At 35.3% G+C, this 12295-nt stretch overlaps 1 protein-coding gene across 1 annotated transcript; it reads right to left on the bottom strand.

Moving 5' to 3' along the window:
• Positions 1–677: 677 nt before the first annotated feature.
• On the bottom strand, positions 678–11342 carry LOC107549048 (CD63 antigen-like). The gene is made up of 8 exons (XM_016229956.1): positions 11239–11342; positions 9804–9887; positions 3729–3911; positions 2151–2225; positions 1972–2064; positions 1473–1619; positions 1203–1286; positions 678–1109 (listed from the first exon to the last, which is right to left on the bottom strand). Exons 2-8 carry the CDS (start codon positions 9867–9869, stop codon positions 1044–1046), a joined length of 714 nt encoding a protein of 237 aa, XP_016085442.1. The 5' UTR covers positions 9870–9887; positions 11239–11342; the 3' UTR covers positions 678–1043.
• Between the last annotated feature and the right edge of the window lie 953 nt (positions 11343–12295).

Below are 12295 nucleotides of genomic sequence, written 5' to 3' on the forward strand. Positions count from 1 at the left end.
TTCACCAACCAAAGTAGTAAGTTGAAATAACTCTAAATATTTAAGTTCATTATGTTCTATTTAACACAAGGACAAACTTGTTTCGAACATTTTATTTCTTTTATTTTGACAAGAATGTTCTATAAATGTATAAAATTTGGCATATCGGTAATTAATTGATTGTTGTCCTGTAACCCAAAGTAATGTCACTGCAGTAAAGATAAAGTTTAAACGATGTCTAAAGTATAAATCTGAGACTTAACAGGAGACTAATCTACTGGATTAGTCATAGAAGCATAGACGTCATAGATATTTCATTCTCAAAGAAAATGAGTACTCTCAACTTACACAGCAAGGGGGATAATAATTGCCATTTATATAATAGTTTTAAAAAACACCTAAACAGTCTCTAAAAGCTTTAAGTGATGTGCTGATATGGGTGAGGTGCTGTAACTAGATGTGATCACATGACCTCATAGCCACTGCGGATGCCGCGCATCAGAATGCAGGACAACACAATGCCTATGATCTACACAAAAAAAAAATTTATTGGTTAGTGTACGAAAAAAAGACTTCAAACTTTATGGTCTCTGTTTGCATCCTTCATCAAGGTAGCATTGATTCACCAACCAAAGTAGTAAGTTGAAATAACTCTAAATATTTAAGTTCATTATGTTCTATTTAACACAAGGACAAACTTGTTTAGAACATTTTATTTCTTTTATTTTGACAAGAATGTTCTATAAATGTATAAAATTTGGCATATCGGTAATTAATTGATTGTTGTCCTGTAACCCAAAGTAATGTCACTGCAGTAAAGATAAAGTTTAAACGATGTCTAAAGTATAAATCTGAGACTTAACAGGAGACTAATCTACTGGATTAGTCATAGAAGCATAGACATCATAGATATTTCATTCTCAAAGAAAATGAGTACTCTCAACTTACACAGCAAGGGGGATAATAATTGCCATTTATATAATAGTTTTAAAAAAACACCTAAACAGTCTCTAAAAGCTTTAAGTGATGTGCTGATATGGGTGAGGTGCTGTAACTAGATGTGATCACATGACCTCATAGCCACTGCGGATGCCGCGCATCAGAATGCAGGACAACACAATGCCTATGATCTACACAAAAAAAAAATTTATTGGTTAGTGTACGAAAAAGGTTGCAATTATGTTTTTGTGCATATAATAGAAAACTAATCTTGCAGGTCTTACCTGCACAAATGCAATGACCAGAGCTGCCACAGCGATCCACAGGATGGGTCGCTTTATAAATTTGTCCAGAATGGGCAGACATCCCTGTGTTAAACGAACACATAAACAAAATCTAAGTGCTTATAGCACATCCCACATATTCTGTCCAATAACCAATTTGAACTAGTCTTATTTAAAAACTTTTAGCTAGGAGGACAGAGACAGAATTTTTTGTAGAATTTCTTTGTAAAAAAAGCCACCGTACAGAAGAAAAAAAAAAAGGTTTCTTACATCCATGTAGATTTTGCTGGTGTCTCGGATAGCTCCTTCACCACAATTCTGAGTGACGTTTTTACAGCAGGAGTCTGGGACTGAATTGGGAGCCAAGAATTTTGAGTTCAACCAATCAATAGAGGAGTTTCTTCCACAGCACTTGAACTAGAAGAAAGACATTACAAATTCAACTTACAAATTAACTGGTCTTTTTATAAGTAATATTATATGATATATATATAGAGAGAGAGAGAGAGTGTGTGTGTGTATAAAATAAAAATAAATCAGTCAAATTTCAGAGAGCAAGTGCAGTACACAGTCTAAAGTGAATTTTAGCCACATAACAGCACAAGAGGAAGCAGGATGTCAGTTTAGCGTCAACAGATGGCACTAAGCAAACAAAATGGGAGAAACTCTTGAGACACGATCATGTGCATGTGAAAATGGAAATCGGAGCAGGATCACAAGTATTGTTTGGACGAGCAGCGCATCCAAAATGTGAGAGGTTTGGGTTTACGTCTTGCTGTATAGTATCAAGGATTTCATGGTTGTTTGTTTCATTGTATCCTGTGATCATGGTGTCAAAGCCTTTATTCAGTAGACCAGTCAGCTGCAGAGAAAGATAAATTATTATGAGCCAAATGGTACTAGGAAATAGATTAATAAAAATGAAGTGCCAATGAGAAGAGTGCTCACGTTCCCATACAAGACATATCCAGCGATGGCGGTTCCGATTTCAATGATGATGATGAGGGAGAGAAGAACAGCAAACTAGCAAAGAATAAATAAAGTAGAGGTGACTGATAAAGGTGAAGAAAGTCAAGGAATAGCATTTCAAAGATTTTAATGATTTTATTGAGAGAGGATAGGTGCTGTGCTACTGTATTTGTGTAGGCATACAGTGGCATATTCTGAGGCGCCAGTTCATTCTAACCGTTTGTTATCCATTTGAGTCAAATATGCAGATACACATCTATTCTTCCAATTAAGTGTTATGTCAAAAGGAATCTGGTTTGACCTGTTGGCCATGTGTTGACCATGTCAACACAGACATGCTGCAGCTTTACAGCAGTCAGTAAATAAACAAAAGCATCAGCAGCAAGTTAGTGGAAATATAGCCTAGATGTCGTGTAAATGGTGTAAATGTGTACCAAGTTACTTGGGCAATACTTCAAGTCTGCATGAAGTTAATCTACTAAAAACAATGTTTGTCTTGGTAGTTTAATGTTTGTCTTTAATCAAAATCTGAACGTTAGCTTCCGCTCTGGAATGGCATTCCTTCTCTGATGACGTCAGATTCGCAGAGTTTGGTCAGAGTATGCTTAACCACTCTCTTCCAACCATTAATTTGCTGCGAGTGAGAGATGGAGAGGAGGTGCACTCAAATAAAACCCCAACCTCTATTCAATATTTCATTGGAATAAAAGTCGGCAGCAACTTCTGGTTCACGTGAACTTTAATATTAGCGTGCTGCACCACTAAACTTAATTAATACATAAGCCCACATATAAAATTCATATTTCAGTCAGTCAACACAACAGTATATACTAACAAGTACACATTTACATGTTAACGTTGTAACATTGTCCTCTACCCCAGTGCATGCTAGATTTGATCATTAATCTGCATTTTCTCTTTTTTTTCCCAGTTTGTGAATTAATCCCATTTATTGCTTCAATATTGTTTATTGTTATTTTTTTATTATTAGCAGTATTATTTCTTGTTCCAGATTATTTTTACACACATTTCCCAAATCTGTCATGTTAATCTATTTACATATATAACATGTAATGAAATATTTCAATAATTAAATTAGAAAATAAACAATAAATAAAACTAAATGTACAACTTGGAAAAATCAACATTTAATTTATCTTATATATCCAATATAGCATTTTTCTCCCTTTTCAACTACAATTTATGACAGCTGACTGCTGCATGAGGTAAAATAAGTTGAAAACAGTGCATGGATTTCAGCACTACTTCCTAATTACACATTTGAAAGCAATAAAGGTAAATGTCATGTAATACTTGGTGACTAAGCTTTTGTTTACAAAGAGCTTGTGAATTAATAGGTAAGTGTTAAGAATAAATGGTGCAAACAAAATGTATCCCCTAGTGCAAGCAGCTGAAGCAACACTAAACAATTAAACCATTTCCTTTATCTTAGCGAAATTGTCTGAACAGCAATTAGTTTACATTTACTAGAAAACCTGAATCTCATTATATGCACTGCAGCACTAGAACACAAATATTTTCCTCACACATCCCTACCGTGGTGATCATGCACTGATTCTCCTTCCAGGCGCCACAGCAGCCAAAGAATGCGATGAAGAAGATGACGACTCCCACCACTATCAGCACTAGAGGAGACCCAGAGTCTCCTTTGAGGAAGGCTGTGGTGTTGATAGAAACTTTAGCCAATACCCCCAGAACTATTAAGGCCAGGCCACACAGCTAGGGATACGAGACAGAGAGAAGAAGTGTGGAAAACAGTGACTTTAACAGACTCTTCTATAGTTATTTAGTTATTCCTCATTCTGTAGTTAAACTGGCATTAACCTGCAATCAACCTACATTTTTAAACTTACAACAGTCACTTATTTGGAATCATAAAAACTGAAACAATGAAAGAACGATAATGAAAAAGAGACAAAAAGAGGAACTGGAGCCTCAAGACAGAAGCAGTAGGTCATGTCATGTGTTTGCATTCTCAAATTATCTCAAAGAGTCAAATGAAATAAAAGCACCAACTTTGATCAGAGTCTATTTTATTATTGAACTATCTTTTAATTTAGAATGAATAATTCATATTAACTAGGTTCTATTTGAGTGTTGTTTTCCACTAAAGATGTAAAGGAAAAAAATGGTACCGTAACTTATTGCATTAGCATTAAAGAGAAAAACAAAAAAGGGAGTTGTAACTAGGTGTGGTTAAGTTATTAGAACGCTTCTTTGCAACTTTCAGTACACTAAGTTGCCATTGGCGCTGGCTTGAAATATCCATCCATCATGCTATGTAAACTTTGTCAGCAATCAGGAATTAGTTACGCACCATCATTATCACACAAATAATGTACTGTGTAAATGTCTCTTAAGTAAAGTAGGACTGATCGGCACAGCTGAGCAAAGTGTAAAGGATGTTTAGTAATATGTATGCGTCAGCTGTACAAATGTAAGATGTATGGTATTCTCACAGCAAGTCAACAACCCAGATCAACTTTTATGACTACACCAATCCGGCTAATGTATAAAAGAAAAACACCCGTGTAAATATTTGAGGGTAATAAGTGGCAGCAGGTACCTGAGCAAAATTCCTGCTGAGTGAAATAAAGATATACACTGAAATTAAGTGTCTATTATTAGATAAAGAAACCCATGACAATGTCCTAAATAAGGAGTTTAATTGTCTATTATCAGCCCATATTGAAGTTGCCCCTTGGCATTTTTTCACGGAATGCGTCACAGATGAACGTTGATACTCATATGGGAAAGTCACATGATGCCATCGCAAATAGGAAGATCAATCACATGACTGACACTGAACTTTAAAATCTTGCTTTCACTGAGAAATATAAGAGACTATTAAATTCCCAGCACAAAACTCCACAGAGTAATTTGATTAATTTTATTTTCTAGTTCAAAAGAAGTTTGTTGCTGCAAATCAAACACACAACTCTAATTCTCATATCACTGGAATTGTTAATGGTTGAATGTTTGGTTAGGAAATGCACCCAATATGAAATTTAAATAATCTAAAATTAACAGAAGTGGAACCGTTTCATTATTATTTAAAAAAATAAAATGATAATTGAAACATCAGATCCATTGTTTTTGTGCTTTCTAACATTACGGTTAAGAATCTCCATGTGATATAATTGTAAGATTATTGATGCCATTTGGCTGGATCAGAAGAAGGTCACAGTCTGAAAAAACAAAGAACTCTCACGAGAATCAACATCTGAACTCTGTCTCGCAAGCCTAAAGCAAGACACCCAACTGAGAGAAACAAAAGCTCCACACCTTCACTCTTCCCCTCTCTCCATCCGAACACAGGACACTGCAGAGATCACCAAAACCACCTTTCTTAAATCAGAGTTTATAACAATGCAACAATTCATGAATGTCCTATTCAGATGCGACAATTTCCCTGGGAAAGTTACATTAGTTCCACACATGCACCGTTTTTAAACCCATCTGAACTATACACATCTTTATGATTGTGGACATATGATATTTTCACAACATTTCTCATTTATTTTGATGTTCACTGAATACCATAACTAAAGTAATATTTCTTGTGTCACAAAACATTTATTTAATTTACAAAAGGTGAGTAAACTTTCTGAGTAAACATAGTAGTTCAAGTACTGTGGGGTATACTGGAATAAAAAGAAAACGAAATCTAAAACAAAAATAAGATTAGGTGAATTCAAGAAAGTGCTCAGAATGGTCAATGCAGTAGCAACATCAAGGTAGATACCTAAATAATTCCTTCCTGTAAATAATTATATACATAATAGTGTTCAAACGTAGTTTAGGAAATTAAGTCTGTCCAAACAGTGCAACAGAAACTAAGATCAGTGTGTTTGTGTGATCACAGGAATATAGGTGCAAAAATGAGCTTGTGCACATCCCCATCAGAGTATATGTGAAAAACAAGCCGTAAGCTCATACAAGTACATGGCCATTAGCAACTATGTTGTCAATTTGAAGGATAGAGTGCTGTACATGCAAGAATGTTTTTCTTTCTTTCAGAAAACATACCACTAAATGCTCAGGTTACACTTTAAAAAGAGTGTGTGGTGTGCACATTTACACCTGGGAATGCTTAGACACCAAACAATGTCAACACCAACAGCACAAGATAAATGCATGAGAGAGCAGTGCTTTGTGTGATCAAACAAACTCGCTGGGATGAAGTGAGTGCTATTTTCCATGACCTAAAAGGAAGCCTGCATTATCAGCGAACTGCTGAAGGACAGCCATAAACACTTTAAGCATGTAATAATGCGAAGGTTTACCCAGTTCCTGATAAACACCTTAAACCCTATCAAAATCCTAAACACCCAAGCTCATGAGTGATTGGTCTTTGAAAGTTCAACAGAAAAATTTGATTTACATGCTAACACTAAATGACTGTATTCCTGTAATCTGACAAAGCCAGGAAACGTATTGCTGAATGTTGTGAAATTTTCTGGCCTCTCAGTCCGAGTCACTATAACAGGAAACTTATTTTGCTCTCCTTAGAGCTCCTTGACTGGCAAAACTGTGTCATAGTTACATACGAACTCTTAAAATATTTTGAGGTTTTGAGAGGGAGAGGAGTAATTGTGAAATACCACAAGACGTATGAGAAGTAGAGGAAAAAAACTGTCCATTCTATTTCTCCTTTTAAAGCCACTCACTAAAGTCAACGTGAGACAGCATGAATTGTAAAAAGTCAGGGTTAGGAAAGCGTTTTGTATAAATCTTTCACAAAGTAGGACTGGGCGATAAATCGATAACGATAATTAATCACGCGATATAAATGTCCTCGATAAACGATAACAAGAGTTCGATAAATGTTCGATATAATGTTTATGAAGGCAAAGGCGGAACGAAAGAGCACTAGTCATTTGAAGCACGCCACTCGGAGAGTTTATCCTCTCGGATCAAAGTTCAAACAGCGGCGTTCTTCACTAGAGCAGATGCGTTCACTCCATCTGTGACTGTATAAAAACCATCTCAGACTAGGCATGGGACAATAACCGGTTTCAAGGTATACCGCGGTTTGGAAAAGTCATGGTTTCAAAAGCACTAAAATTTTCCGTTATACCGCTCCTGCGGTATGCACAGTTTTTTTCTCCCTCAGTTGTGTGCAGCGAAGGGTGTAACGAGTCACACGAACCCTCCCCCTGTGTGTGAGATGGCCGAAGGAGGTGAATCCCTGGAACTTTTCCCCCGTCGAAAAATATGAAATCTGCCATATGGGAATTTTTTGGGTAACGTAGACTAACCATGTTCCGTACACAATGACGTTCCGTACAGATGACGTTTTAGCGCCGATCACTAAATAAATACTTCCAGGTCGTACATAAACTATATATCTGTGTCATCTTCATTTCTCCCTCTATCAAGACAGAGACCCACCCGCCATTTGTTTCAGTGTTGAAAAATACTATTTGGCTTGCTACCGAGGCAGATAACATGGTTAATTAACTAGCTAACGTCAACTAGTTTCCTCCCTCAAGTTACTTCACAGAGCGAGGAATAGCAGACTAAAGTACTACGTTTCTGCGATTTAGTACAATAATTAAATTTAGCTGGTATCACGTCTATACTTCGCTATACCTCCTGCCATTGTTTACATCTGTTCAAAATCACGACATTTAAAAAACAAACAAACTGCTGGCTCTCAGGTGTCTTTGCCACCGTTTGAGTGTTGTATGGAGAAAGACAGTGTGTGTGTGTGTGTGTGTGTGTGACACACTCGCGCTCTCTTTCCTTATGGTGTATGTGCACACATCCTCGTACCTCACCGCTCCAAACTTAATCCAGGAAAGGTGAACATTCCTGCATCATAACTTGGATTGAAAGAGGAATGTGTAGAAAGTGAGCATGTCTCCAAAAACCTTGTTGAGCTGCAGGTTTAATGACTGCATGTTTTATTGATTTATTTTTTTAAAGAAATTATGTTTTGATTTATGTGTTTGATTGTTGAGCTGCAGGTTTAGGCTCACTTAAGTTACTGCATTTTTTTCCATTTAGAAGGATTTTTTTTTTTTTTTTTACAGAAAATACTTTATGTTCTGATTATTGTTGAGCTGCAGGTTTAGGTTCACTTAAGTGATTGCACTTAATTTAATTAAGAGCAATTCAATTATTTTAATTATTTAGCCTGACATGTTTACTGTTCCAAAATGTTCTATGTTTCTACAATTCAATTATTTTAATTATTTAGCCAGACATGTTTACTGTTCCAAAATGTTCTATGTTTCTTAAAAATATAATGTATTGTGTTCAGTGGCGAAAAAAAGTTGTTGTTTTTTATCCAGACATTTAAAAATAACATTTTAGAGCTGTAAATCACAATACCGTGATATTTTTATCTAAGGTTATCATACTGTCAGAATCTCATACCGGCCCATGCCTATCTCAGACAGTATAAAAACAGGTTCACTCGCTGATGAGTCTCGCTCACAGACACTGAACAGTGCTGTGAGATCCAGTGTGAAGCAATTGCATTCAGCAAGGAACACAAATAACTCCGTTTACAGCCAGATGAAACAGCAGACAAACAGCAGAAACACTGTGGCAACGATAGAGTCAGAAGGCTTTTTATTCTACAAATCACCATAATTTACCACGTAGTAGCACTAACTACATTTACTGTAGTAGCACTAACTGCACCATGGTATTGTGTCAGAAATGTGGGTATTCGTGTCAAATTTGATTATATTATTAATGTAGACAACATGCATTAAATGTATCGAAGGAGGAGTAATGGAATATAATTACAGTATTTTTTGTGATTAAGCTATAGCGTTTATGCATTTAGAAATGTATTTAGACTACTGTTTTTCATAAATACCTACAAGCCATATTACATTTTTATCATGGTATTGAGGCTCTATATTTGTGTTTTTAACTGTGATTATCATGATCTATGTATGCTAGTATGGAAGACCAATGGTTAAAAAAAAAACAAAAAAAACACCTCAAACAGTCAGAATAATTAAATTTCACCATATAAAAATGAAATTGCTACAATTTTTACAGATATTACCAATTTTGATAATGAACATAAATTTACATCTGCATCCTAACTCAAGCTACTATCAAATGTGTATTTCTAAGAGACAAAAAAAAAGTTATAGGCCTATTATTAATATTATCAGGCAACACAAACTTGTTTCTTGATTTGAAACAATAGTACTCATTACTAGAACATGCAGAACTAAGAAATTATTTTTTTCTATTAAGATATTTATTTTGTTAAGGAAAAATGACTGGAAAAGTGTCAAGAATTCAAAAACGAAGTGTTTGTCATCTTCTGACCAGAAAGAAGTTTAAAACCATAATTAACCATCTGGTTTTTACAACTTTTACATTGGAGCAAAAATCTGCCTTTAAACTTGAAAGAAATAAAAATCTTACATTTATCGTGATAATTATCGATATCGACTGATATGAAAAAAAATAAATAGTGATAATTTTTTGGCCATATCACCCAGCCCTACAATAAAGCCTCCAGATAACATGCAATAAGCCAATGACAATTCAGGAAAACGGGCCAGCAGTTATAACACATGCCCTAGCTAATGTGAAATATGATGTGAAATAATACAGACATTATTTGTTACTCACCCAGAAGATGAAATTAAAGAAAAAGAGCAGGTATTTGATACATTTTGCTCCTCCTTCTACAGCCATGGTGATTTTCGATTAAATCTAGAGAGAGAAAAAAAGAAGGTAAAAACACATAAATGAAAGTAAGAGACCACAGCCACTGTGCTTAATACCTGCAAGGTTAAAAATACAGAAACAATATATAGGTCAGTGTACTGACACCAGCTAAATGAAGCTAATAATTAACCGTATATTACTGAAAGTTAAATATCCTTTTCAAGCAACTGAAAGACACCATAAAAATGACAAGAAACTAAAATAACGTCAAAGGGCAAGAATATGTAAAGACGAAATGTGAAAGATGACAAAGTGATATTAAGCTATGACTGAAAATGACAATTATATAGATGCCTATAACCTTTAAATAAATAAATCAGATTATTTCCTCCAAGATTTTCCAGGGTGGACATGTTATGCTTGACTTCATGACAAAATTACTTGAAATAACTCAAAAATACTTTTTCTGAGTGGCTGATGTCTCATCCAGTGTGTGATGACAGTTCTTACAGGACAAAGTATCACTGCACAGTATCTCAAGAGACAAAAAGATTAACCACGTTTTATATAATTATATGGAAAATGTTAAAATAATTTTGTGAAAGACGTGCGGTTTCTGAGAACAAAATGACTATAGTTCAAATAAATGTAGGTAAAATGTGGGTTTTGGACCCTAAGCCCTATAGTCCTCATTCTCTTTACCCTGAACAAAAGAAAAATTAATCAGGTAAAAATTTACATTAGAAAAGCTAAAACTGCCGACTTGTCTTAAGTAACAATGAACAAAATAAAACCGTGAGAAAGGTGAAACTGTTATTACTTCATCTGACTGCAGTCACGAGATTAATCTTTAGTTTGTTGTTTTAAATGAAGCGTGAAGGTTTCCTGTCAAATCGTTTTTTTAAAGGCTACACGATCTTTAACTGACTCAGTATGCTGGTTGTAAATAAATAAATTGTAGTTCTTGTTCCTAATAATCCACGTCCTCGTGGGATTCACAAACGCCTTATTTCTTAACTCCCAGGCCAACTTCTCAACTTTAGAAAGTTTCACATTATGGTATTTTAAATCTGACTGAAACAGGGTTCGAATGTTTTAAGGCCTCGCTCTTTCCGAAAGAACTGATGAAATTCAAGCTACGACACAAGAAAATAGCAAAGGAGAAGAAACAATGTGACTTTTCACCGGGTTAACTAAATTACACCCCGCGTGAAATTTCGAGGATTTCTCGTTATTTAAATACTAAAGATAACAAACAACCAGTACTCATTACAAACGAAGAGAAAACGTGGCATTCGTTTCAGTCTCGAGATTACCGGAGAGGTTTCCGTCACGTGTTACATTAAAGGTGCCGCGCGCCCGTCGAGAAAAATATCGGTGAAATAAAAACGCTTACTTCTGGTTAAAATGTGAAGTCTCGCGTGCAGGAAAACTGGATGCTGTCTGTCCAAGCAACAGTACACGAGTATAAGTAGTCGAGTGTTGGATTGTATAAATGTGACCCCTCCTATAAGTGCGCCCCACCCCTTACTGCAAAAGAGGCTGAGCCTAGTACAGAAATCTTCTGTTTACTCTAAACCTTTCTTTCTCATTTCAATGGCCTAAAACAGATCTAATAGTTTATAATGGTTAACAGATATTGTCAACAACAATACAAGCATCACATTTTAAAGGTGCACTCAGTATTTTTTATAATTGGAAAGGTTTTTACACAAAGGAGTGAACAGCTTTTTTTAATTAGGCTGTGTACAATATCATCGTACAATCTCTATGTAGGTATGTGTAGGTCGCCTTGTCATGAACGCGCCATGTTGACATCACAAGACTATAATGGTCAAGTTATAAATAATAATAATTATTATAAATTATATATTCATAATTATATAAATAATACTTTATAATAATAAATATAATATATTTATAATACACTTATCCATATAATGTATTTTATATATATATATATATATATATATATATATATATTAGTTTATCTAATGGACATTATATGGATGAGTATATTATCAGTAAACAAATGTAATGTTTTCGCACCAATAGGTGTCAGTATTAAAGGGTTATTTCACCCAAAAATGAAAATTAGCCTGTGTTTTACTCACCCTCGAAGTATCCTGGGGGTATGTGACTTTTTTCTTTCAGACGAATCCAATTGGAGTTATATTAAAAATGGTCCTGGCCCCTCCAAGCCTTACAATGGGGGTAAGCGGGTGTTCGGTTGTCAACAGTTCAGAAGACGTGAAATACAGTGCGTGCATCCATAATAAAACGTCCCTCACAAGGCTCCGGGGAGTGAATAAAGGCCTCCTGTAGCGAATCCATGCGTTTTTGTAAGATAAATATATCCATATTTCAAACGTAATAAACATTTTTCTCTCACTTCCGGTATTCTGTCATACGCGGCAGCCGTTCCGGCGGATGACGTAGGACGTCGGCTTTTG

The sequence above is a fragment of the Sinocyclocheilus grahami genome, unplaced genomic scaffold (genome assembly GCF_001515645.1).
Source record: "Sinocyclocheilus grahami isolate Dianchi unplaced genomic scaffold, SAMN03320097.WGS_v1.1 scaffold361.1, whole genome shotgun sequence".
Lineage (NCBI taxonomy): Eukaryota > Metazoa > Chordata > Actinopteri > Cypriniformes > Cyprinidae > Sinocyclocheilus > Sinocyclocheilus grahami.

Excerpts from the sequence above, each read along its gene's own strand:
- LOC107549048 (XM_016229956.1), bottom strand. The coding sequence starts at position 9,869 with ATGGCTGTAGAAGGAGGAGCAAAATGTATCAAATACCTGCTCTTTTTC. Across the intron at positions 2,226-3,728 it reads ATCAGTGCATGATCACCACG|TTTGCTGTTCTTCTCTCCCT; the intron begins GTAGGGATGTGT and ends ATTCTTTGCTAG. Across the intron at positions 2,065-2,150 it reads GATATGTCTTGTATGGGAAC|CTGACTGGTCTACTGAATAA; the intron begins GTGAGCACTCTT and ends CTTTCTCTGCAG.